A 24,574-nucleotide genomic window follows, 5' to 3' on the forward strand; every position below is an offset into this window, starting at 1 on the left:
AGACGCTACACAGCTACCAAATACATATATCTAATCGGCAACAGCTGCGTACGCGGTATCTGAAAGAAGCAACAGTAGCGAGAGTCAGGATATCGATTGTGCCGATAGGATTGTGCGCGTGGTCGCATGGACACTGCTACCCCTTTGTGTTTTTGCTTGCAAGCTGTGATCGCTCTCATTCTGAAATTCTAGACACAGTCGCCCGGAACTTGGAAAGAATTCGCCGCGGACACGGAAATAAACAATCATGCAAACATTCTCAGCAAATGCCAGGGAGCGAACGAGCATGGTTCCATATATATACATATAACGCGGACGTCGGAAACAGACGAGCCAAACTAAACCTTTCAATTGCGCAATGTTCGTCGCGCGAAACAGCGGGCACGGTAGTTCCGGCAAGGCGAAATATGCGAAATAAACAAAAACGCACGACGATACGACCAGAGGCGACGCGAGCAGCTCGGCTTCGCAGCAGGTGAAGAGAATGAATAAATCTCTTGGTTACTACTCGTCGCTGGCGAATATGCCAGCTGAAAGTGAGTCAAGCACCGCGGCCGACTGCTTACCATAGAGCGTTGGCCAGAAGAATCTCCTCCGGTTTCATCCACATGGTGCAGCCTTGGACGCATCAGTCACGCGCACGACAGTGTCACTGAATCCGTGGAGTTGACGCGAGAGAAAAAACGCAGACCGAAACCGTCAAGGAACGTTCACATCGTCGTAATGCTAACCCGACGACCACTGTTTACAAAAATCACCTGTGGCTGCTTCGTGGACGATCGATAGACGGATGAGCGGATGTGCTCTCGTTGCTTCAACCCCTCTACTTTCGGACGCCATTGTTGCAAAAAAGCAGTGCACTTAATTATTAAAACTCAATGTGTTACAGCCGTTGCAGCAAAATATATTTTAATATGTACGTATCACAGCGAAAACGAAATAACGATAACAAGGCCTTACTTATTTGCGCAAACTCTGAACGACGCGTTAAAACATGAGTAGCACATCACGACACTGTTGAGCAAAACACAAACTTCTTATTTTCTCGATGGCAAAGTTGTTAATTCACGGCATAATTTAGATTCTTGAGTTCGTAACAAAGCACCACGAGGCCTTGCGCAAGGCACGGTTGTTTTTCATAATGTCAAACGATGATGATGACAGCACATAGCGCGAGTTTTGATTATTTATTTTTCGCCAGCACTCCATACTGTATTACTCAAGCCCTTTGCGCTATTGTCTCTCTACTCCACACATCACTTCCCAGTTTTCTTTCTTTTTTCAACCCTCTAAAAAGTCAAACACTTCGCAGGAGTGTAATTATGCAGACATGTCAGACTCCGGAATGGCTAACTCTGTGGATTACCGACATCTTCACAGAGATTTTGGCGAAACAGGAAAAATTGAAGTATCCATCACGAGGCTGCGCTGCCGCATACATACGTTAAACTTCGATCTACCCCGGTCTGGTCTGGTCCCCTCAGCATATATGCTCATTCTGTGGCGAAGCGGATATTAATTAAGTAGACCATTCTGTGTTGTACGCGTTTTTCTTGCATATAAGAACAAAAATATCGGAAACCTCGTTGGCGATATTGCTCTACATTTATATTTGCCTGCGATCCTAGCTTTTGGAGCCTCTCTTAGTGTGTTTAGCCGCAGAAATGTTTGCTTGGTCATCTAAAATCACGTCATTAAATCTAATCGATTACAACGCTAGGCTCAATCTCCCCCTCCCCACCATAATTTTCTTCTTTTATTCATTTATTCACTTCCCTAATGTTAGCTTTTTTTCCTGATTTTGATTCATGGTATTTTTCTGATTGCCTTTCTCCTCTCACAATTTTTTTGTATTTCCATAAGTTCCCAGGTTCTAAAATCTAAATGGTTATAAGTCCCTTGCTTTTATCCACTTAATTTAACGACCCAATTCCCGACCAATCCCCCTATGGGTATGCACTACAACCACTCAGGTCGACAACAACAACCCAGCCAGACAATTTTTCGCTGGTCTCGACGATGGTGTTCAGGATGGTGTTGGCGGCTTTGAAACAGAGCTCGCTTAATTATTCCTCGCGAAACATCCCCAGACCGCTAAAGTGACCCTGGTAGATTCCCTTAAAAAAAAAAAGAAAGGTTGGGTAGTTGGAGATTGTGTGAATCAAGTTTCACCAAAGTATATTGCTCGAAAAAAAAAAAACAATATGTTTGGTGACGTAAGCGCCCTTAAAAATTTCGACCGAAAAGCAAATGTTGGTTGGAGGTAAAAATGTTTTAAAATCAAATGTGAAAGTAGGTGCAATTACAAATCTTATTTTAGAATAGTTTGTTGACGCGGTTCTTTCATGCGACGTCATAGTGATCACACGTAATAATTTTTCGCGTTTAAATGACTCAGTGGAAAAGGCGGGAAAAACGTGCGCTTATTGTTTATAGTTTCAGCCACAACATTTTTTTTAGTAGTTTTTGCTGTTTGCTACAGTTTCTGCTAAAAGCAATGTTCGACTATGAAATCAAGTGCCTTTCCGGAAAATTACTTCCGAAGTTGGCAAAATGTCACAAATGTTTTGACAGTGTTCACACCTAGATTAAGTATTAATGCCCTACCGATAAACATTCATCAGAGACATCATACACAAAATCTTTCAGCTTGTGGCCAAGAAACCTTAATTCCAGTAAATTTTGTTTCAGACGCAAAAAAAAAAAAGTTTTCCAACCATTCTCACCGGTTGGCACTCCCGAACTGCGTCTTCACCGTAGAGCACGTACGCAACACCGGATTTTTTTTTTTTTAGCACATATGCATTGTGGTTATTTGCCGAGCGAACCTGTGCCGTGGCGCATGACATCTGTATGAATATTCTAGCCACGATACTACAAATACATCGCAAACGACGTATGTTCGTCAGGTTCCCCATTTCGAATTTTAGGGGGCTTGGTGTGCTCAGCTTCGTAGGCGAACCCGGCATGGGTGCGAGATTTTTTGCAGTGGCAGGTACTGTCTGACGTGGAGATGGAAATAATTAATAGCACTGTGATATCTTCTGTGCTGTTTCGTAATAACAACAACAACAGCAACACAAAAAAAGAACACAACGAAAATGGCGCATGACCAGGCCTACGGACACTTACAACCGGCTATAGTAGCCTGCAAAGCGAAAATTTTTTTGACAATTGCCTCCCATGCCACGGTACGTTGGCGCGGAGGGTCGATGATTCAGCTTCTTGCATAACTCGATCCTAGCGCTGATCTGTTGTACTTACAAAACAATGGATCGGCACCGCGCACAATATCTCGCGTCTGACAACTATCCGATCCTGACGACGACCTAATAGAAGCAGTCATACGGCTTCCTTTCATCACGCAAATGTGCACCTATCGTGAGAATGCCGTAGCGGGGTCATCAACATGCAAACAGCGTAAGCGCGTACGTTACTGCCATTTACCGCGCGTAAAGCAGCATTTAATTTTAGACCCATCCAGAGTTCATGATCACGGCAAGGATTCAATTTTGGCCCGCACGTGTTATGCAGTGATGACACAGCTGAGGAGTTATTTATTTATTAAATTATGGGGTTTTACGTGCCAAAACCACGGTCTGATTATGCGGCACGCCGTAGTGGAGGGCACCGGAAATTTCGGCCACCTGGGTTTCTTTAACGTGCACCTAAATCTAAGTACACGGGTGTTTTCGCATTTCACTGACATCGAAATGCGGCCACCACGGCCGGGATTCGATTCCGCGAACTCGTGCTTAGCAGCCGAACGCCATAGCCACTAAGCCTACCGTGCCTACCGCGGTGAGATGGGTTGTGGACTTTAAAAATACTTCTCACTTCAGATGAAATTCACTAGAACTAAAATTTCTTGGTCACAAGCTGATGAGCAAAACGAGAACAAGGTGAAAGCAGGAGCCAACGTTTCGACAAGTGGACTTTAGACAAATCCACTTGTCGAAACGTTGGCTCCTGCTTTCACCTTGTTCTCGTTTTGCACATCGTCTTGAATTTCCATCTCCCGCATTCCCCTTGTTTTCCTTGGTCACAAGCTGTAAGATTGGTGCGAGTAATAAGCTATTTCGCGTATTTTTATCTCGAGAGCCCTCATGCTTAATTTAAGAGGGAACATCGTCAAAAGGTGATTTTTTGCCAACTTCGGAACAAACTTTCTGGAAAAGTACTTGATTTCATAGTCAAATATTATGTTTAGGAGAAAAAAATAGTAGCGGGCAAAAACAGTAAAAAAATATATTGTGCCTGAAACATTAACGATGTTTATGAAAAATATTTCACAAACCCACAATTTATTGCTTATTTACTGAGCCAAATAAACGCGAAAAGTTCTTACCTATGTTCACCTATATGACTTCACGTGAAAGAACCACGCCAGTACAATATTCTAAAATACTATTCGTCATTGCGCCTAGTTCCACACTTGATTAAAAGAAGTTTACCTCCAACCAACTTTTGCTTCTTCGTCGAAACTTGATGATGCTGCTGATGATGATAGCAACTTTATTGTACCGCCGGATAAGAAGGCCCCTACTCCCCGGCCCCGGCACACAGGCCTTGGGGACGGGGGCCCGAACCTCCGTGATCAGAAGCAAGCAAAGAGGTCTTGACTTTTCGCGGCTTCTTCCGCCAGGCGGATGGCGTGTTGCTGTGGAGTAGGGTTCTCACTCCGCAGCAGGGCTTCCCAGGCCTCTCTACAATTTATGTTTGCTTTAACCCCTGGTGAGCTAGCGCATTCCCAGATTATGTGATCGAGGGTCCCTCTCGCCCCACAGTGTTTGCACTCATCGTTTTCTCTATCATGCATAACATGGTATGTCCAGACCGGGTTTACGAAGTTCCCAGCTTGCAGGCGCCGCCATGCGACTGCCTCTCTATTGTTTAGACTTTTATCCGGTGGTAGCACCAGTCTCCTGCGTAGCCGATAATTTTCGACAATCTCCGTATAATTTTGCAGACGCTCGTCCATGTTCCGACAGTCAGGCGGTTCCACAGCCACCCTGAAGTATAGAGCTCGGGCTAACTCGCGGGCCGCCTCGTTGCCAGGAACGGACGTGTGTGCAGGGGTCCTAATTAGGCAAATTTTTCTGTTCAGCCGTCTACTGGCCAGAACCCTTTCCGCTTCCGGCGAGATCCTACCCTTTCCAAAATTCCAGATGGCCGTTTTGCTATCGCTAATTATGAAATTTGCTTCCGTTCCCACGCAAGCAAACGCTATCGCAACTTCTTCAGCCGTTTCCGAGTTGCGGCCTCTAATGGTGGCGGCCGATATACGGGGGCACCTCGGCCGTCGACCACCGAGGCGACCGCCGCACCCGACTTGCCACTTGCCGCGTCCACGTACGCAACCGACTTGCTGTTCATTGAATCAAAGCGTTTGATTAGTGCTTCTGCTATCTTTTCCCTCCTCTCCGTGTTGAATATGGGATGCATATTACGAGGGAGGGGGGAATTATTATATTTTCTCGGCAGTCCAGTGGGATGTTTGTCTTGCCTCGTAGTGCCCTATCTGTTTGCAGGCCTACCATGTCGAGGATAGCTCTGCCCGTGGTCGTTCGGCTTCATCTTTCGAGCTGCGAAATTCTGACAGCCTCCGCTATTTCGTCCCAGGTATTGTGCACTCCCATAAAGAGAAGCTTTCTCTGTGGAGATGGTAATTGGTAAGCCTAAAACGCTCTTTATGCACCGTCGAATGACGGTGCATAAAGTCGAGTTTCCTCTTCTCCTCTGACCTGATATTTGAGAAAGGCGTATCATAGCACACGCGGCTTATTACGTATGGTTGGGTTAGTTTAAGCAAGCTTCTTTCCTTCAGGCCTCGTCCTTTCAGCGCGACCCTTCTAAATATGCCAAGTGTTTGCGTGGCAAATCCCTCTAGATTTTTGATTGTCCCATCATTATATCCGTTTTCCTGTATGAAAAGTCCTAAGATTCTGATTTTGTTTACCTTTGGAACTGGTTTCCCCTCTACTTTAATGTCAAATTCCCAGCTACGCTTACACCGGAGCGACTTTGGGTTGTAAACGATTAACTCCGATTTCTCCCCTGGTTGGTCCAGAGGGTGATGCCATCCGCATACATACTGAAATTTAGCCCCTGTATGCTTCTCAGAGCTTCGGGGAGGCCCCTCATCGCCACGTTGAAGAGGAACGGGGGAAGAACCGAGCCCTGCGGCGTACCCCTGCTACCTAATTTCAGTGTCGGAGGTTCAATATCTTGGAACTTCATGCAGGCAGTTCCGTCTGACAAAAAAGTCCTTGACATAGTCGAATGTTCGCGCGCCTACCCCAATTTCTTGGAGACCGTGGAGTATCGCTTCGTGTTTAACATTTTCAAAAGCCTTTGTCAAGTCCAGGCCGAGGATTACCTTGGCGTCTCTAGAACGTGAGTCGATTATGTCATGTTTTAGTCGGAGCATCACGTCCTGCGTGCACAAGCCCGGTCGGAAGCCGATGTTCTCGTGCGGCCACAGGTCGTTCTGCTCCATAAAGTGCGTCAGTCTGGTCTGGACTACGCGCTCCATCAATTTCCCCATGCGTGAGGTTAGGGAAATGGTGGTGGTGGTAACAACTTTATTAATAATCCGGCGAATTCGTGGCCTGGGCCTAGGCTGCCCCCGAGGAGGTCCGGAGATCCTGTCTCCTCGCCGCCTCACGGGCTTGCTGGATGGCCTATAGTTGATTTTCGAGGTTTGAGCTGCGCAACGCGGCCGTCCATCGCGCCGCAGCTTCATCTGGGGAAACTGCATTTTCTTCGCATATAACGTCACATTCCCAGAGAATGTGTCAAAGAGATGCGTGAGCCCTGCTGCATAGCTTGCAGTTATCATCTGAGTAGATGTCCGGATATATCCTCCCGAGATGGACGGGGTTGGGGAAGGTCTTTGTTTGTAGCTGCCGCCAGTCTACCGCTTGGGCCCTGTCGAGTTTGGGGTTAAGGGGCGGATAAACCCGCCTTGAATTTTGATAAAATTTTCCAATATCACAGTATCTGGTCATTCTGTCCCTCTCTGTTCATGCCTCCAATGGATTTCCAACCCCAAGAGAGGATCCTTCTTCGCGGGCGCCGAACGTGAGACCTCGCGCTACGCGGTGGACCTCCTCGTTGAGGTTGGGTACGGGGGTGTCGGGGGACGTGTGAGCCGGGAACCATATAATGTGTCGTTCCTCCGTCTCCTCGGAGGCGACATAGTTCGCGTTGGCTTTGAGTATAGCCTCAGCATTCGGCGAAATTCTGCCTTGTGCATAGTTTCTGACCGCCGTCTGCGAGTCACTGATTACGTATCTACAACTGGGGTTAACGATGGCTAGGGCTATCGCCACCTCTGCCGCTACCTCGGGGTTTTTACACGTATGTTACAACAACTGACCAATTGTTTCTCGGTATTGAGGACGGCCACTGCAAAAGCACGTCGATCCTCGTATTCTGCCGCGTCTACGTACAGCGCTTCCTTGTCCCTACCGAAGGCTTGGAGTAAAGCCTTGGCTCTACTCTCTCTTCGACCCTGATTGAATTCGGGGCTCATGTTCTTGGGTATATTAGCCACCTGCAGCTTTTCCCTGATCGCGCTTGACGCCGTGCTGCTTGTGATAACTTATCCCGAGTTTGTCCAGGATACTCCTGCCCGTTCGTGTCTTCGCTAGTCTTTCGAGTTGCGAGATTTGGTGTGCTTCAATTAACTCTTCAAGCGTGTTGTGGACGCCCAGCTGTAGCAGCAGTTCCGTGCTGGTGCTGTCTGGAAGGCCCAGTGCCATCTTGTGTGCTCTTCTAATGAGGGGGTTCAGTTTGGCATATTCGGCTGCGTACCAGTTGTGGTAGGCGGCCACATAGGTAATGTGGCTAATAACGAAGGAGTGTATGAGTCTGACGACGTCGGCCTCCCTCATACCCTGATGTCTGTTGGTGATTCTTGTGATGAGCCTCATCGTGTTCGTGATCTTAGTCTCCAAATGCCTGACCGTTTCTCCGTTGTTGCCGTTCGATTCTATGATGAGTCCGAGCACCTTAATCTGCTTCAACCGGGCTATTTCTTGTCCGTCTTTGGTGCGTATGCAAATTTCTTCGTATGCAGCATGCTGGATGTAAGCCTTGGGGGGTCTTCCCCTAAGCGTCGGGCGGTAGAGGAGGAGTTCCGATTTTGCTGGCGAGCAGACGAGACCGGTTCCGACGAGGTACTCCTTCACCACCTCGACCGCGGTCTGTAATCGCTGTTAGATTTCTCCGTCGCTTCAGTCGGACACCCAGATCGTAACGTCGTCCGCGTATATTGTGTGATGCACTCCCTCGATGGCGTTGAGGCGCTCGGGGAGGCCGATCATAATGAGATTAAAGAGCATCGGCGAGATGACCGAGGCTTGCGGGGTGCCGACGCTGCCTATGTTCCTGTCTTCGGATGCGAGTTTGCCCAGCGTTAAGGAGACTTTCCTGTTTGCGAGGAAATCCTTAACTGAGCTGTACGCTCGGTTTCCTAGATTGAGTGCGGCAATGCTGCGTATATAGTATGGCTGCGTGAGCTGCATTGTCGAAGGCTTTCTTGAGGTCTAATCCTAGAATGGCCCTGGTACCTCTTGTCTTGTTGTCGAGTATCTGGTGCTTGATTTGCAACGTTGCATCCTGCGTGGAGAGATGCAATCAGCAATCGTTGATGTACTTGGTCAGTTCGGAGACGGTCTCGTTGTCAAAGTTACGAAGGGTCTTATTAGTTGCGCCGTCCGGTCCCGGGGCCGACTTGCTGTTGAGCAAGTCGGCCCCGGGACCTGGATCAACTTGGGTAGGACATTGGGCAGTGTAATAGCAAGTGCTTGGAGGCGCAACCCACCGCCCTGTTTCAAACGTCCGTCCGTCCGTCCGTCCGTCCGTCCGTCCGTCCGTCCGTCCGTCCGTCCGTCCGTCCGTCCGTCCATCCATCCATCCATCCATCCATCCATCCATCCATCCATCCATCCATCCATCCATCCATCCATCCATCTTATGACAACGTAGACCGCAACATTCTGTGGGATATTCTGGAAGGGGCTTAGGTGACGATTTTCTACAGCTTTTGAGATAGATTTACCTAGAAAGTACCATGTGCGTTGAATGAGGATGGATGAGGAGCGAGGAGAAAGTTGATATCAACAAGGGACTGAGGCAGGGGTGCCCTTTATCCTCACTGCTGCTTATGATGCACATGGTGAGAATGGAGAGGGCGCAAGAAGGAAGTAGTATCAGGTTTAATCTCTCATACAAACAGGCGGGAACAGTAATAGAGCAGCAACTCCCAGGTTTATTTTATGAGGACGACATTGTCTTGCTAGGTAACCAGCGAAGTGTTTTGCAACGTCTGGCTAATATCTGTGGCCAGGAAGACGAGACTTTAGATTTGAAATTTAGTGTTAGAAATGGTATTAAATGAAAACAGTGAACAGACAGTGGCAATAGAGGGCCAGGAAATATCTCGGGTAGCAGAATATAAATGCCTTGGTATACGGATAAAGGAAAGCAATAGATATATGGAAACACTGGAAAAAAGAATAACAGTAAAGGGTGAGAGGAATGCAGCCATAATTCAGAACAGAGTACTATGGGCATACAATACGAACGAGGTGCTCCGGGGTATGTGGAAAGGTGTAATGGCACCAGGACTTACTTTTGGAAATGCGGTTGTTTGCTTTTAATCAGGGGTACAATCAGGGCTCGATGGGAACCAAAGGTCAGTGGGACGCCTCGCAAAGTGCGCTCACGGGGAGACTACAAATGAATATGTGCAGGGGGATATGCTCTCGACTAGTTTTGATTTGAGGGAAACTCGTAGCAAAATTGATTGTGAAGAACGGGTGAGGAATATGGAAGAAAGCAAACGGGCTGGGAGAGTGTCGAGGTATTCGCAAAGGAAAACATTGATTCACAGTGGAGGAAAAGATAGGAAGCTTACCGGTGTTAGATATGGAGCTGTTTCCTGCGCCTACTTCGAGTTCCCCAGGACCACATCGAATCGCAGCACATTCCAGAGGAGCGCACGAGCCAACAAGTTCACGTGCCAACAAGTTCGTACGCCGCCGGGATTAGAAGGGGCCCTCTGACAATGGAGCCCAATCGTCACCCTTCTTCGCCTTTGAAGAAGGCATTTGCTACCACAGCGGAGCCGTACCGCCGGTACTAGAGGAGCCCTCGGACAATGGAGCCCGATCGTCCCTCTTCATCGCCTTTGAAGAAGACATTTGCTACCGCTGCGGGGCCGTAGCACCGGGAGCAGGTGGGCCCTCGGACAATGGAGCATGAGCGCCCCCACTTCTCCTCCTTTGAAGAAGCGCATTGCAAGTCTGCGAGGCAAGACCGCAGAGAGCCGCCGGGTGTGACAACGCGATACGGGCGCCAACCATTGGCTGAAAATGGCGTCATCTGAGCGGACTCTCCCATTGGTCGAACATGACGCGACTTCCAGTCCTCGAAGGGTTTAAAAGAAGCATTCTGGAGCATTCCCTGATTCCCTGATTCACCTCTCTCGAACTTCTTGCCACGGGCCGCAGCGTCCGAGTTGCTGCCGGCCCGTAATGACTGTACGACTGTTACTTGTCCCTCGCCTCCTTGTAAATAATGTAAAATAAACCCTCCCAAGTTTGCTTTTCATCCCGAAGTCCGTCCTTCAACCGCTACACCGGCAAGTATGCGGCCTGTATGGTGAGCAACACAGAAACAAAGATCGTCAAGCGCAAAGTCAGAGAGGCTGAAATAATCTCATGAGTGACGGCAACGGAAAAGAAACCTGCCATGAGTAACTACTTAGGAGGAAAAAAACGAAATCACGAAAGAAGCAATTTATAAATCAAAGGGAAGCTCATCACTTTTGGAAGCGACATCGGGATGCCTTAGAACACGCTACTATAAAGCAAGATATAAGAAGGAAGAAGAAGCATGTGCTTGCTGCGTTGAAAACTAGGGAAACTATGGAGCATGTTTTATTAGAATGTGATGAGATCTGCCCAGTGGTCGATTTAGGCACAACTGGACTCCTTGAAGCTCTTGGGTTCAGCGAGAGCAGAGGGAAAGGAAATACGTCAGCAGTAGAGATTAGTAAGAGGCGATGGGAAGCTTGGTGGAAGAAAAGTAGCGAAACGCCAAAACGGAGACGCACAAAAACTAAGCTCACAATAGGAGGTCAGAGAATTTGGCTATGGGAATTCACGGTGCGTTTTTTTTTCTTTTTTTCTTTCTTTACCTAGATAGGACATTAGGCAGTAGGTGGGTTACGCCACCAAGCAACAGGTTGCTGGCGCAACCCACCACCCCGTTCCAAAAGGAACTCATAACGTCCGTCCGTCCGTCCGTCCGTCCGTCCGTCCGTCCCATCCATCCATCCGTCCGTCCGTCCGTCCGTCCGTCCGTCCGTCCGTCCGTCCGTCCGTCCATCCATCCATCCATCCATCCATCCATCCATCCATCCATCCATCCATCCATGGACGTGTAAAAGGAGCCCGTTTGCTGCGTGACGCGTTTGTCCGCGTTCGCATGCACGGGCACGCCAAGCATTTTGGGGGCAAAACTCAGTATTAGCCGTGGCTTCGCTAGATGGCTCCGAGTGTTGTTAGGGTAGCGCGAAAGAGGAATCCCGCTGCAGTACGCGCGTCATATATAACTCGTTTGACGGTGTCAATACGGTTTGTCGCCATATTTATTCAATGCTAAACGCATTACTGTAGTAATAGAAGCCCAGTATAATAACGTTCAATATCGGTGCTACTTTCTGTCGCGCACTTCTGAACGGCTGAGTACGTTGAGAATTTTACTACAGTGCCAGAATATTGTGAAACAAAGTATAATGTGTTTACCACCGCATGAACTCGACAGGATCTTGAAGAGACAAAAAATTCTAAAGCCGCAGGCGCGACAATACGTGATTGTGTTGTTTTTCATCGCTTGCGATTTACATTCCGCGTTATTTCTTTTAAATTTTTTTTGCGAGGCGTCTACGCCTAAGAAATGTCTCAGGCATATTATTTATTTGTCACTTGCTCATTCTTGTAAACATTGGTCAACTGCCTAGTATCCGCCGCGATTTGCCGAAACATTTGATGCCTACGTAACCAATTCTAGAATTGGAAGATAGTACCGCCATGGGTATAAAAAACACCGAACCGATGATCTCCTTTCGAGTAGCCAGTTCTGTTGATGTTTATGTTTCTTGATGTTCTTGTTCACGTCTTTTATTGTTTCGTTGTATGTTTGCTGCTTTGCACGTCTGTGCAATATACGGCTGAGGCAGTGTCGTCAAGGCAGCTGGACCTGCCTCTAGCTATTTAATGCTATGTAAGGTATTGGAGTTCATTCAATAACCATTTATTAATGTGTAATTTATTTGTATATTGTCTAATTAATTGATGAGACAATTAATTGGGAAATCGATTGATTGACTGGTTTATTGATGCTTGATTGATTGATTGGATATTTCCAAAAGTAAAGTCTTGCAAGACTAAAGCTCGACATGAGAGTGAACGATCGCATTTGTGTTCACTCAACGATCAACCCCAAAAACCCCGCAGGGGCGTCTGCGTCGTCAGGTGTATGGTGTGTTGCGACACCACGTACCCGAGCACACGAGGGTTGGACCCTCCCGCGTGTAGCCGTGCGCAGTTTAGCCGCGTCTGCCGAAAGGGGGATCCTGGGGGTTGAGCCGATGCCTGGTGTTCCGACTTTTAGGGCCCCCTGGCGCAGGCAACACACCTCTTTTGTCTCTGCTTTACATAGACGGCACCTCCAGACTGACCCACCTAGAGGAAAACGGCAGTCACCTTTTCCTGTCTCTCTCTCTCTCTCCTCAAATCTTCGTCTCTCTCTCTCTCTCACTTTCTGGCCTTTTCTGGCACCTTCTTTCTTCCATTTACTTCCTTTCTCCATGGCGACAAGAGTTAACCTTGTGTGGCTGCCCTACCTTGGGTACACCATATTTGGTTATAGTGATGGCGTGCGACGGCGTCATGCCGACTTGTATGCTAGCTCTGCCGCATCTCCTCGTTGGGCTCCATGGGGGGCGGTCGGCGCTGTTGCCGAACAAATACATTTTCTTATGGCAACGCAAACTTCTGTCGTCTATGATCGGCGTCTTAAACGATGCCGCACCGTTCCAGTTCTGTTTTCAGAGCAACGTCCAATCATTTCCCAAGTACTATGTTGTCCACAGCGAAACCAACATACCAGTAAGAAAGCTCTCTCCATTCCTGGTGGACAAGTGCCTGAAAGACAAAATTGGACCGACATACAGAGCCTCAAAAATGTCTAGCGGGGACCTCCTCCCAGAACTAAATGATAAAGGTCAAGCGCAAAAGCTCTCGGAACTTACGAGCATTGGCGGCGCGATAGTGACAATTTTATCCTACAGAACACATAATACAAGTCGGGGTGTGATATCTTAAGACTTTCTTGGCTTGAGAAGTTTCCAGAAGCAAAACATTACCAAAGTAAAAAGCATTGTCATCCGCGGAAATCACTAAGAAATCCTGACAAAACATTTATACTCACCTTTGGAACAAGCATAATGCCTACCTTGCTTGGACGCAGGTTATGTAGAAGTAAATATCAGGCCATGCATCCCGAACTCCAGATGGTATTTCAAATTCCAAAGGTTTCGACATGCTTCACATATATGCCGAGGACAAACTTGCGCTAATTGCAGCTGCCACGATCACCAATCTGACAATTGCACTTGTTCCCCACATTGTGTTAACTGCGAAGGAGACCATCCAGCTAACTCGCGGTCTAGCCCTTGCTGGGCAAAAAGGAGTAATTTCACTAACTGTCAAAGAAAAGTCTCGTTCTTTGAAGCAAGAAAGCGATTGTCATACCTTTCGCGAAGTTATGCCGATGTGACGCAAGTGGGGGCAGTGTCACAAGAGTCTTCCAAGCCCACACATAGTGGTCCCGCAGTTACCCCTCCCGCCCCCGTTGTGAAAGGAGCCAGTGCTGCTCCATCCTCTTCAAAGGGCCTGCAAGCACCAGTCTCGCAGGGCCCTGAAATCAACCGAACTGCATGGCCCGAGACACGTGTCTCGGTGCGCAACTCTCGATTCTCCAGCGCCTCAGAGAGAGCAATGGTGGTCGACGCAAGGACCCCGGTGTCATCGATACCAAAGGACAAGCGCTCGCTCGAGCGCGGAAAGAGGGACAAAGTCCCAATAACCACTCTAAATAAAAAAGCGATAACCTACAGGTTATCGCTCCTTTATATTAGCCTAATTTAAATCCATGTCACCTAACATATTCTTATATATTATTCTTCCCTAATGCCATTTTCTTACCTTTCAGGTTGAAAATGGCTTTTATTATCAACTGGAATTGTAGAGCACTCTTACGCAACTTAGGTGACCTTAAATACGTGTTAAGTAACTTCTCCGCTGTGGCTTTATGCTTACAGGAAACAAACCTACGTGAAAAACACAAAAAACATTTTAAAAGGCTTCACGGTTGTACAGCGCGACCATCTTAGGCGAACCGGCTTTCGGGTGGTGTATCCATTGTTCTGCAGTGTGGTAACGCAGCTAAAGAAGTTGCCATTAACAGTCACATAGAAGCCGTTTCTGTCGCCGTTTTAGCACACAAAGCCATCACGATTTGTTCACTACACATTCCACCGCATTCGCATTTTACTGTAATAGATCTCGAGTTAACTTTAAACCGTTTACCAGAACTTTTTTAATAGCGGGTGATTCTAACGAACGAACACGTTATGGGGTAGTAAAACGACCGACACTAGGGTCAAGGACTTGAAGATTTTATACTGACAAATGACATATGCCTTTTAAACAATGACGTGGCAACTATTAGATCTCGCCGTTGAGTGCGGGAGTTGGCCGACGTTGAGGAGGATTTTGAGAACTGAAGGTTTATTTACATTACTTACAGTAATAACGCAACATAATGAACAGTCATAAAGTCATCGACTGCCGGCAGCAAATAGGATGCTGCGGCCCGAGGCAAGAACGAGAAAAAACTCTTCTCCCTGTGTCTCTATTTTAACCCTTTCAGTCTCTCGGGGTCACGTCATTTTTGGCCAAACGTCGAGCCAGTTCAGCTGTCGTTATTTTCCTCCAGTGGTAGGCGCCCGTGCAAGTGCCGTCACATTCGGCCAATGGGGACGCTCCAAGGGCTCCATTGTCCGAGGGTTGACTTGCCTCCGGCATCACCCTCCTCGCCAGGAAGCGTTCCACTGGAGGAGACGGGTTGTTCTCGAATGACCCTCCAGAGTCGCAAAACAGCTTTGCTCGGGACCAAGATCAACTACCTGGAACCGTGCCAGCCTCCCACTGCACTTTCGCGAAGAGTCAAGCAGGTGGTGGTGGGGGTGGGGGGGGACAATAGCTCGAGGTGCGGCGCATGAGGTGGGGGTTGCGAAGCAGGATGACCGTGAACCTACCGTGAAACACCCGTGAACCCATGTGTTGGGCGCCAGACGTGGGGTTCTCCTCCCGTGCTCTTGGGACAAAGAAACGACAACACAGTAGAGCAAACAATCACAAGGGCATTTCTTGCACCTTTCATAGATTAATGCCTGCTATCATCATCATCATCATCATCATCATCATCATCATCATCATCATCATCATCATCAGCCTGGTTACGCCCACTGCAGGACAAAGGCCTCTCCCATATTTCTCCAACCCCGGTCATGTACTAATTGTGGCCATGCCATCCCTGCAAACTTACTAATCTCATCCGCCCACCTAACTTTCTGCCGCCCCTTGCTACGCTTCTCTTCCCTTGAAATCCAGTCCGTAACCCTTAATGACCATCGGTTATCTTCCCTCCTCATTACATATCCTGCCCATGCTCATTTCTTTTCTTGATTTCAACTAAGATGTCATTAACTCGCGTTTGTTCCCTCACCCAATCTGCTCTTTTCTTATCCCTTAACGTTACACCTATCATTCTTCTTTCCATAGCTCGTTGCGTCGTCCTCAATTTGAGTAGAACCCTTTTCGTAAGCCTCCAGGTTTCTGCCCCGTAGGTGAGTACAGGTAAGACACAGCTAGTATACACTTTTCTCTTGAGGGATAATGGCAACCTGCTGTTCATGATCTGAGAATGCCTGCCAAACGCACCCCAGCCCATTCTTATTCTTCTGATTATTTCCGTCTCATGATCCGGATCCGCAGTCACTACCTGCCCTAAGTAGATGTATTCCCTTACGACTTCCAGTGCCTCGCTGCCTATTGTAAATTGCTGTTCTCTTCCGAGACTGGTAAACACTACTTTAGTTTTCTGCAGATTAATTTTTAGACCCACTCTTCTGCTTTGCCTCTCGAGGTCAGTGAGCATGCATTGCAGTTGGTCCCCTGAGTTACTAAGCAAGGCAATATCATCAGCGAATCGCAAGTTACTAAGGCATTATCCATTAACTTTTATCCCCATTTCGTCCCAATCCAGGTCTCTGAATACCTCCTGTAAACACGCTGTGAATAGCATTGGAGAGATCGTATCTCCCTGCCTGACGCCTTTCTTTATTGGGATTTTGTTGCTTTCTTTATCGAGGACTATGGTGGCTGTGGAGCCGCTATGGATATCTTTCAGTATTTTTACATACGGCTCGTCTACACCCTGATTCCGTAATGCCTCCATGACTGCCGAGGTTTCGACAGAATCAAATGCTTTCTCGTAATCAATGAAAGCTATATATAAGGGTTGGTTATATTCCGCACATTTCTCTATAACCTGATTGATAGTGTGAATATGGTCTATTGTTGAGTAGCCTTTACGGAATCCTGCATGGTCCTTTGGTTGACAGAAGTCTAAGGTGTTCTTGATTCTATTTGCGATTACCTTAGTAAATACTTTGTAGGCAACAGACAGCAAGCTGATCGGTCTATAATTTTTCAAGTCTTTGGCGTCCCCTTTCTTATGGATTAGGATTATATTAGCGTTTTTCCAAGATTCCGGTACGCTCGTCGTTATGAGGCATTGCGTATACAGGGTGGCCAGTTTCTCTAGAACAATCTGTCCACCATCCTTCAACAAATCTGTTGTTACCTGATCCTCCCCAGCTGCCTTCCCCCTTTGCATATGTCCCAAGGCTTTCTTTGCTTCTTCCGGCGTTACCTGTGGGATTTCGAATTCCTCTAGACTATTTTCTCTTCCATTATCGTCGTGGGTGCCGCTGGTACTGTATAAATCTCTATAGAACTCCTCAGCAACTTGAACTATCTCATCCATATTAGTAATGATATTGTCGGCTTTGTCTCTTAACGCATACATCTGATTCTTGCCTATTCCTTGTTTCTTCTTCACTGTTTTTAGGCTTCCTCCGTTCCTGAGAGCATGTTCAATTCTATACATATTATACTTCCTTATGTCAGCTGTCTTACGCTTGTTGATTAACTTCGAAAGTTCTGCCAGTTCTATTCTAGCTGTAGGGTTAGAGGCTTTCATACATTGACGTTTCTTGATCAGATCTTTCGTCTCCTGCGGTAGTTTACTGGTATCCTGCCTAACGGAGTTACCACCGACTTCCATTGCACACTCCTTAATGATGTCCACAAGATTGTCGGTCATTGCTTCAACACTACGGTCCTCTTCTTGAGTTAAAGCCGAATACCTGTTCTGTAGCTTGATCTGGAATTCCTCTATTTTCCCTCTTACCGCTAACTCATTGATCGGCTTCTTATGTACCAGTTTCTTCCGTTCCCTTCTCAGGTCTAGGCTAATTCGAGTTCTTATGATCCTGTGGTCACTGCAGCGCACCTTGCCGAGCACGTCCACATTTTGTATGATGCCAGGGTTAGCGCAGAATATGAGGTCTATTTCATTGCTAGTCTCGCCGTTCGGGCTCCTCCACGTCCACTCTCGGCTATCCCGCTTGCGGAAGAAGGTATTCATTATCCTCATGTTATTCTGTTCCGCAAGCTCTACTAATAACTCTCCCCTGATATTCCTATAGTGCCTATGCCATATTCCCCCACTGAATTGAGCCTGCTTCTTGCCTACCTTGGCATTAAAGTCGCCCATTAGTATAGTGTATTTAGTTTTCACTCTACCCATCGCCGATTCCACGTCTTCATAGAAGCTTTCTACTTCCTGGTCATCATGACTGGATGTAGGGGCGTAGACCTGTACAATCTTCATTTTGTACCTCTTATTAAGTTTCACAACAAGACCTGCCACCATCTCGTTAATGCTATAGAATTCCTGTATGTTACCAGCTATATTCTTATTAATCAGGAATCCGACGCCTAGTTCTCTTCTCTCCGCTAAGCCCCGGTAGCACAGGACGTGCCCGCTTTTTAGCAGTGTGTATGCTTCTTTTGGCCCCCTAACTTCACTGAGCCCTATGATATCCCATTTACTGCCCTCTAATTCCTCCAATAGCACTGCTAGACTCGCCTCACTAGGTAACGTTCTAGCGTTAAACGTTGCCAGGTTCATATTCCAATGGCGGCCTGTCCGGAGCCAGTGATTCTTAGCACCCTGTGCTGCGTCGCAGGTCTGACCGCCGCCGTGGTCAGTTGCTTCACAGCTGCTGGGGACTGAGGGCCGGGGTTTGATTGTGTTGTTCATATAGGAGGTTGTGGCCAAGTACTGCACCAGGGTGGCCAATCCTGCTCTGGTGAGGGAGTGCGCGTTACCGGTTCTGGTCACCGGGATCAGGCCACACTCCAGGCCTGTTTATGCAATTGTATCAACACGCGGATTTTTAAAAATCCGGTGGAAAATTGCCGGCACCGAGATTCGAACCACGGACCTCTTGCACGCGAGGCGGGTGTTCTACCTCTACGCCACCGCTGCTAGCCGAGTTGTTATCCACAAAACATGCCGATGGGCGCGCGACAAATCTAGAAGTCCGACTCACCGCGACCGGATAGCGAGCGAAGATGTTCGCCCCATGCTGGATTCCAACGCCTGGTCGTTCGCGTGTACGGTCACGCCAACGATGGCGCGTTCGAAGGCGGCCACGCGAGACGATCTCGCAGAAGCATGGTCAGCGCGCGCGCGGGACGTCCACGCTGTTCGCCGACCCGCCGGGAAAGAGACAGCCTATCCTCCCCTGCGCCCCTAAGTAACCCTGCCGTGAGGCGGCGTTAGCAGCGCAACACTCGCGCCATCTCTCGCACTGCGCCCCAACCACATCGACCGCCGCGGGCATCACGCAGGCCACACGGCGAAGCCCGATTACAGGAGACGCGCTATGCGGGAAAAACAGGGGACGCGCGAGAGTCGCGCATCCCCACAAAGTACGCGTTAAAGAACCCGAGGCGGTCAAAAATTTTCGTTTTACGCTTGTTTTACCCCGCCGTATAAAGTTGTAATGGAGATAAATATAAGCATGCAGGCCCCTTTCATAGAGATACTGCAACAATGACTTATAAAATGTGTCGTCCATAGTTCATCTTTCATATTCTTCAGCTTGATCACTGTTCAATTTAACACTATTGAGCGCACTTTGGCGAACTGTCTTTGCCCCAGGGCGCAACCCAATGTAGATGGCGGGCATCCACTGTAGACGCAGGAGCGGAGAACTTCGCACACTAGACAATGTCTTGGCATGGTTGACCCCAAGCACAAGTGATGGCTGGTGTCTTCCTGCACCCTACACACATTGTGGAGGAGGTACCAGACACGCGAGGGGACGAGGGGACGCTTGTCACTCCGGAGAATGGATCTGCGGGCGATGGAAACAGAGCGGGGGTCTTGAGGGAAGGAAAAGACGATGAGTTACGGGCGTCGAGAAAGAGAGCAATGCGAGATACAAGGCCATTGTTGAGGTCAAGACCATGTACCTGCGCCCAGTGAACACTAATGTTCACACGCGCAGAATTGTGAATTTTGTGTATCTGCTCCCAAATACGCTACGTTTTCGTTACTTGTTTGAGATGCTTAACTGCGTCGAGGTTGTCAATACAGATGTGGGCTTCGTTGATGTTAGGTAAGATGATAAACATTTCTATGGCCTTCAGCGCAAATAATAAAGGGTCTGACAGGCTCGTTGTACAGCTGCGAGTGCTTTTGATCTCATGGTGTGTTGGACTTGAAAACGCTATTTGTCCTCCTTTTCAGTTGACCGCCGCGTCCGTGTATGCCGCACAGCGTGCCGTAGGTATGGCCGTTTCAGTTGTTGCAATCGGTTGAACCCGCCGGCGGAGCTTTGTCGTCTTGTTATTTGTTAGTAATGTGTATTTGTTAGTAACGGTAGCGCCTCGACTGTCCATATACGACATCATTTAAGCTTTCCTGCTTGCTGTCGCTGCAAGAAAGCTTCAAATATGCCGAAGTGGGGGGTCTTCCGATTAATTTATTAATTCTGACCACCTAAAATGGAGCGCCGCGACTGCAGGTGGTCGAAATTAATCGAGAGCCTCCCACTATCAGCGTGCCCCATAATCAGATCGTGGTTGGCACTCCAACGAACACCATTTAGGAATTATTGAAAGAATGGTGCTTGAAAGGGGTGCCCCGAGCACGAGCGCGTGGAATTGGAAGCGGATGAATGATCCGAGTATATACGTGTGACGATAGTGTAATGTACAGTGGAGGATTAAGAGAACTGTAAAAAAAAATTGAGCAGAAGACAGAGAAGGTGGCAATATATCTAGCAGCAAGCACTGTCGAACCAGGTTCCGCTCACAGTGACGAAACGCTGATTTTGTGTGAATAGGAAGTACGCATGAATCTGCTACAGTGAAATCTGGTTAACTCAAGCTCACTAAATTCGAACTTGGTGTTTACTCGACTTGACCCTGCCGTCCTGACAAAATTTAGTATATTTCAACGAACGAAAGCGCCCGGTAAGTTGAACGCGTAAGCACTTGCGGAGGTCAATTCAAACATACTACGCCGCTGACCATGCTCTCAGCAGCGCCACAACTCTCGGGGCGGCGCCTCCGACCTGGCCGTGCGCCTGCTGCTGCTCGCGTTGCAAGTGCCGTAATTGAGTCCCCATAACCCGCAATGAAACTTAATGATTGAACAGTCAAGCCGGGGAGTGGGTCACGTGCAAATTTTGCAAGCGGTGCGCTGCCGTGAAGCCACATTTCCAGAAATCGCCGCTCATGTGTTAACTGAGTGCACGTGCCCCACCTGACGCAGTGCTCCTGATGAGACCTCCATTCTATGAGGTTGCTTTAATTCGAACAAATTTTCGAGACCCTTCCAGTTCGAATGATAAAGATTCCACGGTAGCGCATCTTCTTACTGACTGCAGTGCATAAATAATGTATGTTGGATGCCGGTTCGCGTTGGGGCATGCATGCTACGTTTCGATCTGACAAATGATTGCAAAGGCTCTACACATAATGGTTCCGAAATATCATCAGGTTCCTATCAAATTATAGGTCACTGCAACATCCTGAATAACGAAACACGTCCACGCTACTCGGCAAGCTTGTGAGGTTGGCGAATGGGATAGACAATCTATTCTATGCACTATCTTGACAAGCGGGACCGAAATTTATCCTGGCCTATTCTAATAACCCAATCTCTCACATATTCAGGTATTACTGACGGAATCAGTACTCCAATAAGTCGCCAGGTTGTTCTTGCAAACGCACTATACGTAATGTTCAATGCAACCGGCTCCAGTACGTAGTTCCAGCATTGCGCCTTTCAGTCCCATCCGGATGTATTGATGCCAGGCAGTGATTCCAGGTCGGCTGGGGCTAGAAGTGCCATATTAAATGGCGTTTTCTTTCTAGAGCAAGGCTCCAGTCTAACAAATAATATGCCAGTACGAGACAGCTTGACTAATGAAAGACAAAAAAAAATTATTGTCTTTCGGTGACTTTATTTCCTTATTTTTCAAGCTTATAAAATCGCTCTTTTTGAGTGTGGGCTACTTAAGTCTAGCTCTTCGTGACGGCCTTTTCCGTCAGCGAGGAGCACTGTTGTCACTGCCCACTGGTGGTTGCCGCGTGCTGCTGAACGCCTTGTCCACGCAGAATGCCTTGATGATTGCCTTCCACTACGGTGACCTTTGCGCTTGCCGTCGAAGCTCTGGGAAAGTAAGAGGGGAAGAAAAACGCCGATAACTTTAGGCATGACTTTACAGTGGCTTGAAACGTAAAACATACGGTGCTGTAGGCAATCATTGCGCATACGGTATGACGCTCTATTAGAGAGCTTTATTTGAGCGTTTACGATCCGTTCGGCTCAGACCTCAGTGTATGACAAGAACTGGCACACAAACGCTTAAACTGCCTTTGTGCATAACGCTCCTGCTGACAGCGGAACGTAAAACGCTTCCGTCGTTTCGATGTAAAACTAATTTAACGAAGAGTGAGACAGCTTCCACTTGATGTCTTGGTAGGAATTTGCAAGGTAATTTGCACGTGCATATTTAGAATGTAAAATATACGCAAATACTCAGCACGTGAAATCTGAACGTCAGCGACGCTCAGCTAAAGCTGTTTATTCGCTTCCTCGTTATAGCGGAGATATGATAAAAGGCTCACAGCGCGCCACAGCAACCAGCTAGAAACGTAGAAACGGATACAAATGCTGGCGATAACAAAGATCAAACTAATTTTCAACTCAAAGCCGTTGAATGATGAAACCATTGAACGCTGAACCACCACAGACTGTCTCTGGATATAAAATAAATTCACACGAACTCTTCTGAGGGCTGTCGAAGTGTGCATAAGTATTGTGCCAGTAGCTCATCTTCACGCAGCCCGATTTCATTATTATTGTTATGAAACTTGATCCGGCCGGTATAAATCCTTTTCAACCCTCATCGGTCGTGATCAACTTTATCAGACTAGATCCGACCCTTCTCTGTCTTTATCAGCCTTATCGGACGTGATCCAACCCTTACCAACTCTTATCGTTCCTGATCAACCTTATGGATATTGATGCGACCATTATCAACAATTAAGGTGCTTATTATCTTATCAGAATCGCTCCGACCAATATAAGCCTCATTGCTCTTTACCAGCTTATCTGCCCGCGTCGAACCATTATCAACCATGATGAGAGCCATATAATCCCTCACCACTCCTTATCATCCTTATCAACTCAATAACTGCTAATATGTGTTGCACAACGTGAAGCGCATGAGCCCTCGGAGATTAATGGCATTTCGGTCGGTGAAGCAACGCCCCAACAGAAGGTCCATCCCGCGACCACCGAAACGCATCGGGGACGTGACGCGCGTGGCATTAATGTTTCGCAAAATTGGAATATTCTCCTGATGTCTACAGTACTACATGTCGGATCTACATGTGGTCCTAAGGACGGCTTTTATATCACCATCACCAAATCTTTCAACAAAGCTTTCTTAGAAACTGTTCCCCTTTGACATTTCTTTTTTACCGCCGGTACAACATATTCATATGGTTCAGATATAATTACACGTGCACTTGTTTATCTTTGTTTGGTGACCGCTTTTCACCAGGCAACAAATGTTAAAGGTTATCGCCGCAGGAGGCACCTCCATGTGGCGGAAGTTTCTCGAATGTTAACAACAGTTCTGTCCGTTGTCTGTTGTCACCGAACCTTGTGTAATCTGATTGTTTGCGCGACTCAAATTGTGTAGTACTTTCTGGAAGGGACGCGGGCACCAGCAATTACGCTGGAACCTTCACGATTCATACATAAAAACCAACGCGCTTGACCCGCTGATGAGGCTTTTCGACGGTCGCCGACTGTGCTCGCCGCTATTGTCGTGCTTTGAGTGCAAGCTGCTTTTTGGGCACAGGCTTGCCCAATAAAGAGTTGCTTTCGTGATTGACAGTTTTTGCTGCTGTGATCTTAATCCTCCCTAAAACGTGACAGTATTCGCATTCTACGAGCGTGGGTGTTTAGCCCAGTGGGTAGGACAATCGGTTTCCGAGCTTGGGGTGACTCACCACCACCAACGTTTTTCCTTTCGAATTTGTTGCGTTGTACATGAATTTCTTCATAGCAATTTGTCTTACGTGACAGACGGTTGGACAGGTTTTGTTGTTGGGCAGGCATATAAATGCTTGCGCGTTCAAAATGAAAAATTGCGGCACAGCCCATCTCACGATATTTTCGCACGGTAATGCGATTAGCTTTCAAGAAGTGTAGTGGCATACCGTATTGCTGAAGTATAACGTTTAATTAAAGTATGTAGTGGTCCTTCTGAGACTTCCGACGTTTCTGCTCTATGCAACATGCACTGTCTATGGTACCTTCCCACTTTGGCAAGGCACTCGCTTGCCAAGGTTCCACGTGAGCAAGCCGGAGACTGTATGACAACTACGCAGTGACAATGATGGAATCACGTAGAAGGAATGTCGCTGATGAAACAACAAAGGCGGTATGACGATGGTGGCATTTCGACATTGAGATGACTATTCTGAAATGATGACGGTAGTACAACCATGGCAGCGTGACAAAGACAACATGAGGACAGCAGGATAGCGAACAATACGAATACAACCAGATGACGAATCAGGAACGACAACGCTGGCGCGGTCACGCCAGCATGTCAATGATGCCAGGCAGCGACTGTCTGACGACGAAGCTTTGATGGCGACGGCACGAAAGCAACGGCATAATCAGGATTGAATGACGGAAGCATGCTTGCTCTAAAATGACGGCGAAGGAATAACGTGGATGGTACGACGAAGACTGCGTGAGGACC

At 47.6% G+C, this 24,574-nt stretch overlaps 2 protein-coding genes across 2 annotated transcripts in view; both read right to left on the reverse strand.

The window, feature by feature from the left end:
* Positions 1-807, reverse strand: part of Tbc1d8-9 (TBC1 domain family member 8/9) — a 113,903-nt gene extending 113,096 nt beyond the window's left edge. Inside the window, exon 1 of the mRNA XM_065455940.1 lies at positions 567-807. Coding sequence (XP_065312012.1) covers positions 567-610 — 44 coding nt within the window. The 5' untranslated portion in view covers positions 611-807. The remainder of the gene's footprint in view (positions 1-566) is intronic.
* A 20,909-nt stretch (positions 808-21,716) lies between these two features.
* The window catches only part of LOC135921635 (fatty acid synthase-like), a 144,874-nt gene continuing 142,016 nt past the window's right edge, over positions 21,717-24,574 (reverse strand). Inside the window, exon 25 of the mRNA XM_065455913.1 lies at positions 21,717-21,960. Within this exon, the coding sequence (XP_065311985.1) occupies positions 21,929-21,960 (32 nt within the window). The 3' untranslated portion in view covers positions 21,717-21,928. The remainder of the gene's footprint in view (positions 21,961-24,574) is intronic.

The sequence above is a fragment of the Dermacentor albipictus genome, chromosome 8, assembly GCF_038994185.2.
Source record: "Dermacentor albipictus isolate Rhodes 1998 colony chromosome 8, USDA_Dalb.pri_finalv2, whole genome shotgun sequence".
In the NCBI taxonomy this organism is placed as follows: Eukaryota; Metazoa; Arthropoda; class Arachnida; order Ixodida; family Ixodidae; genus Dermacentor; species Dermacentor albipictus.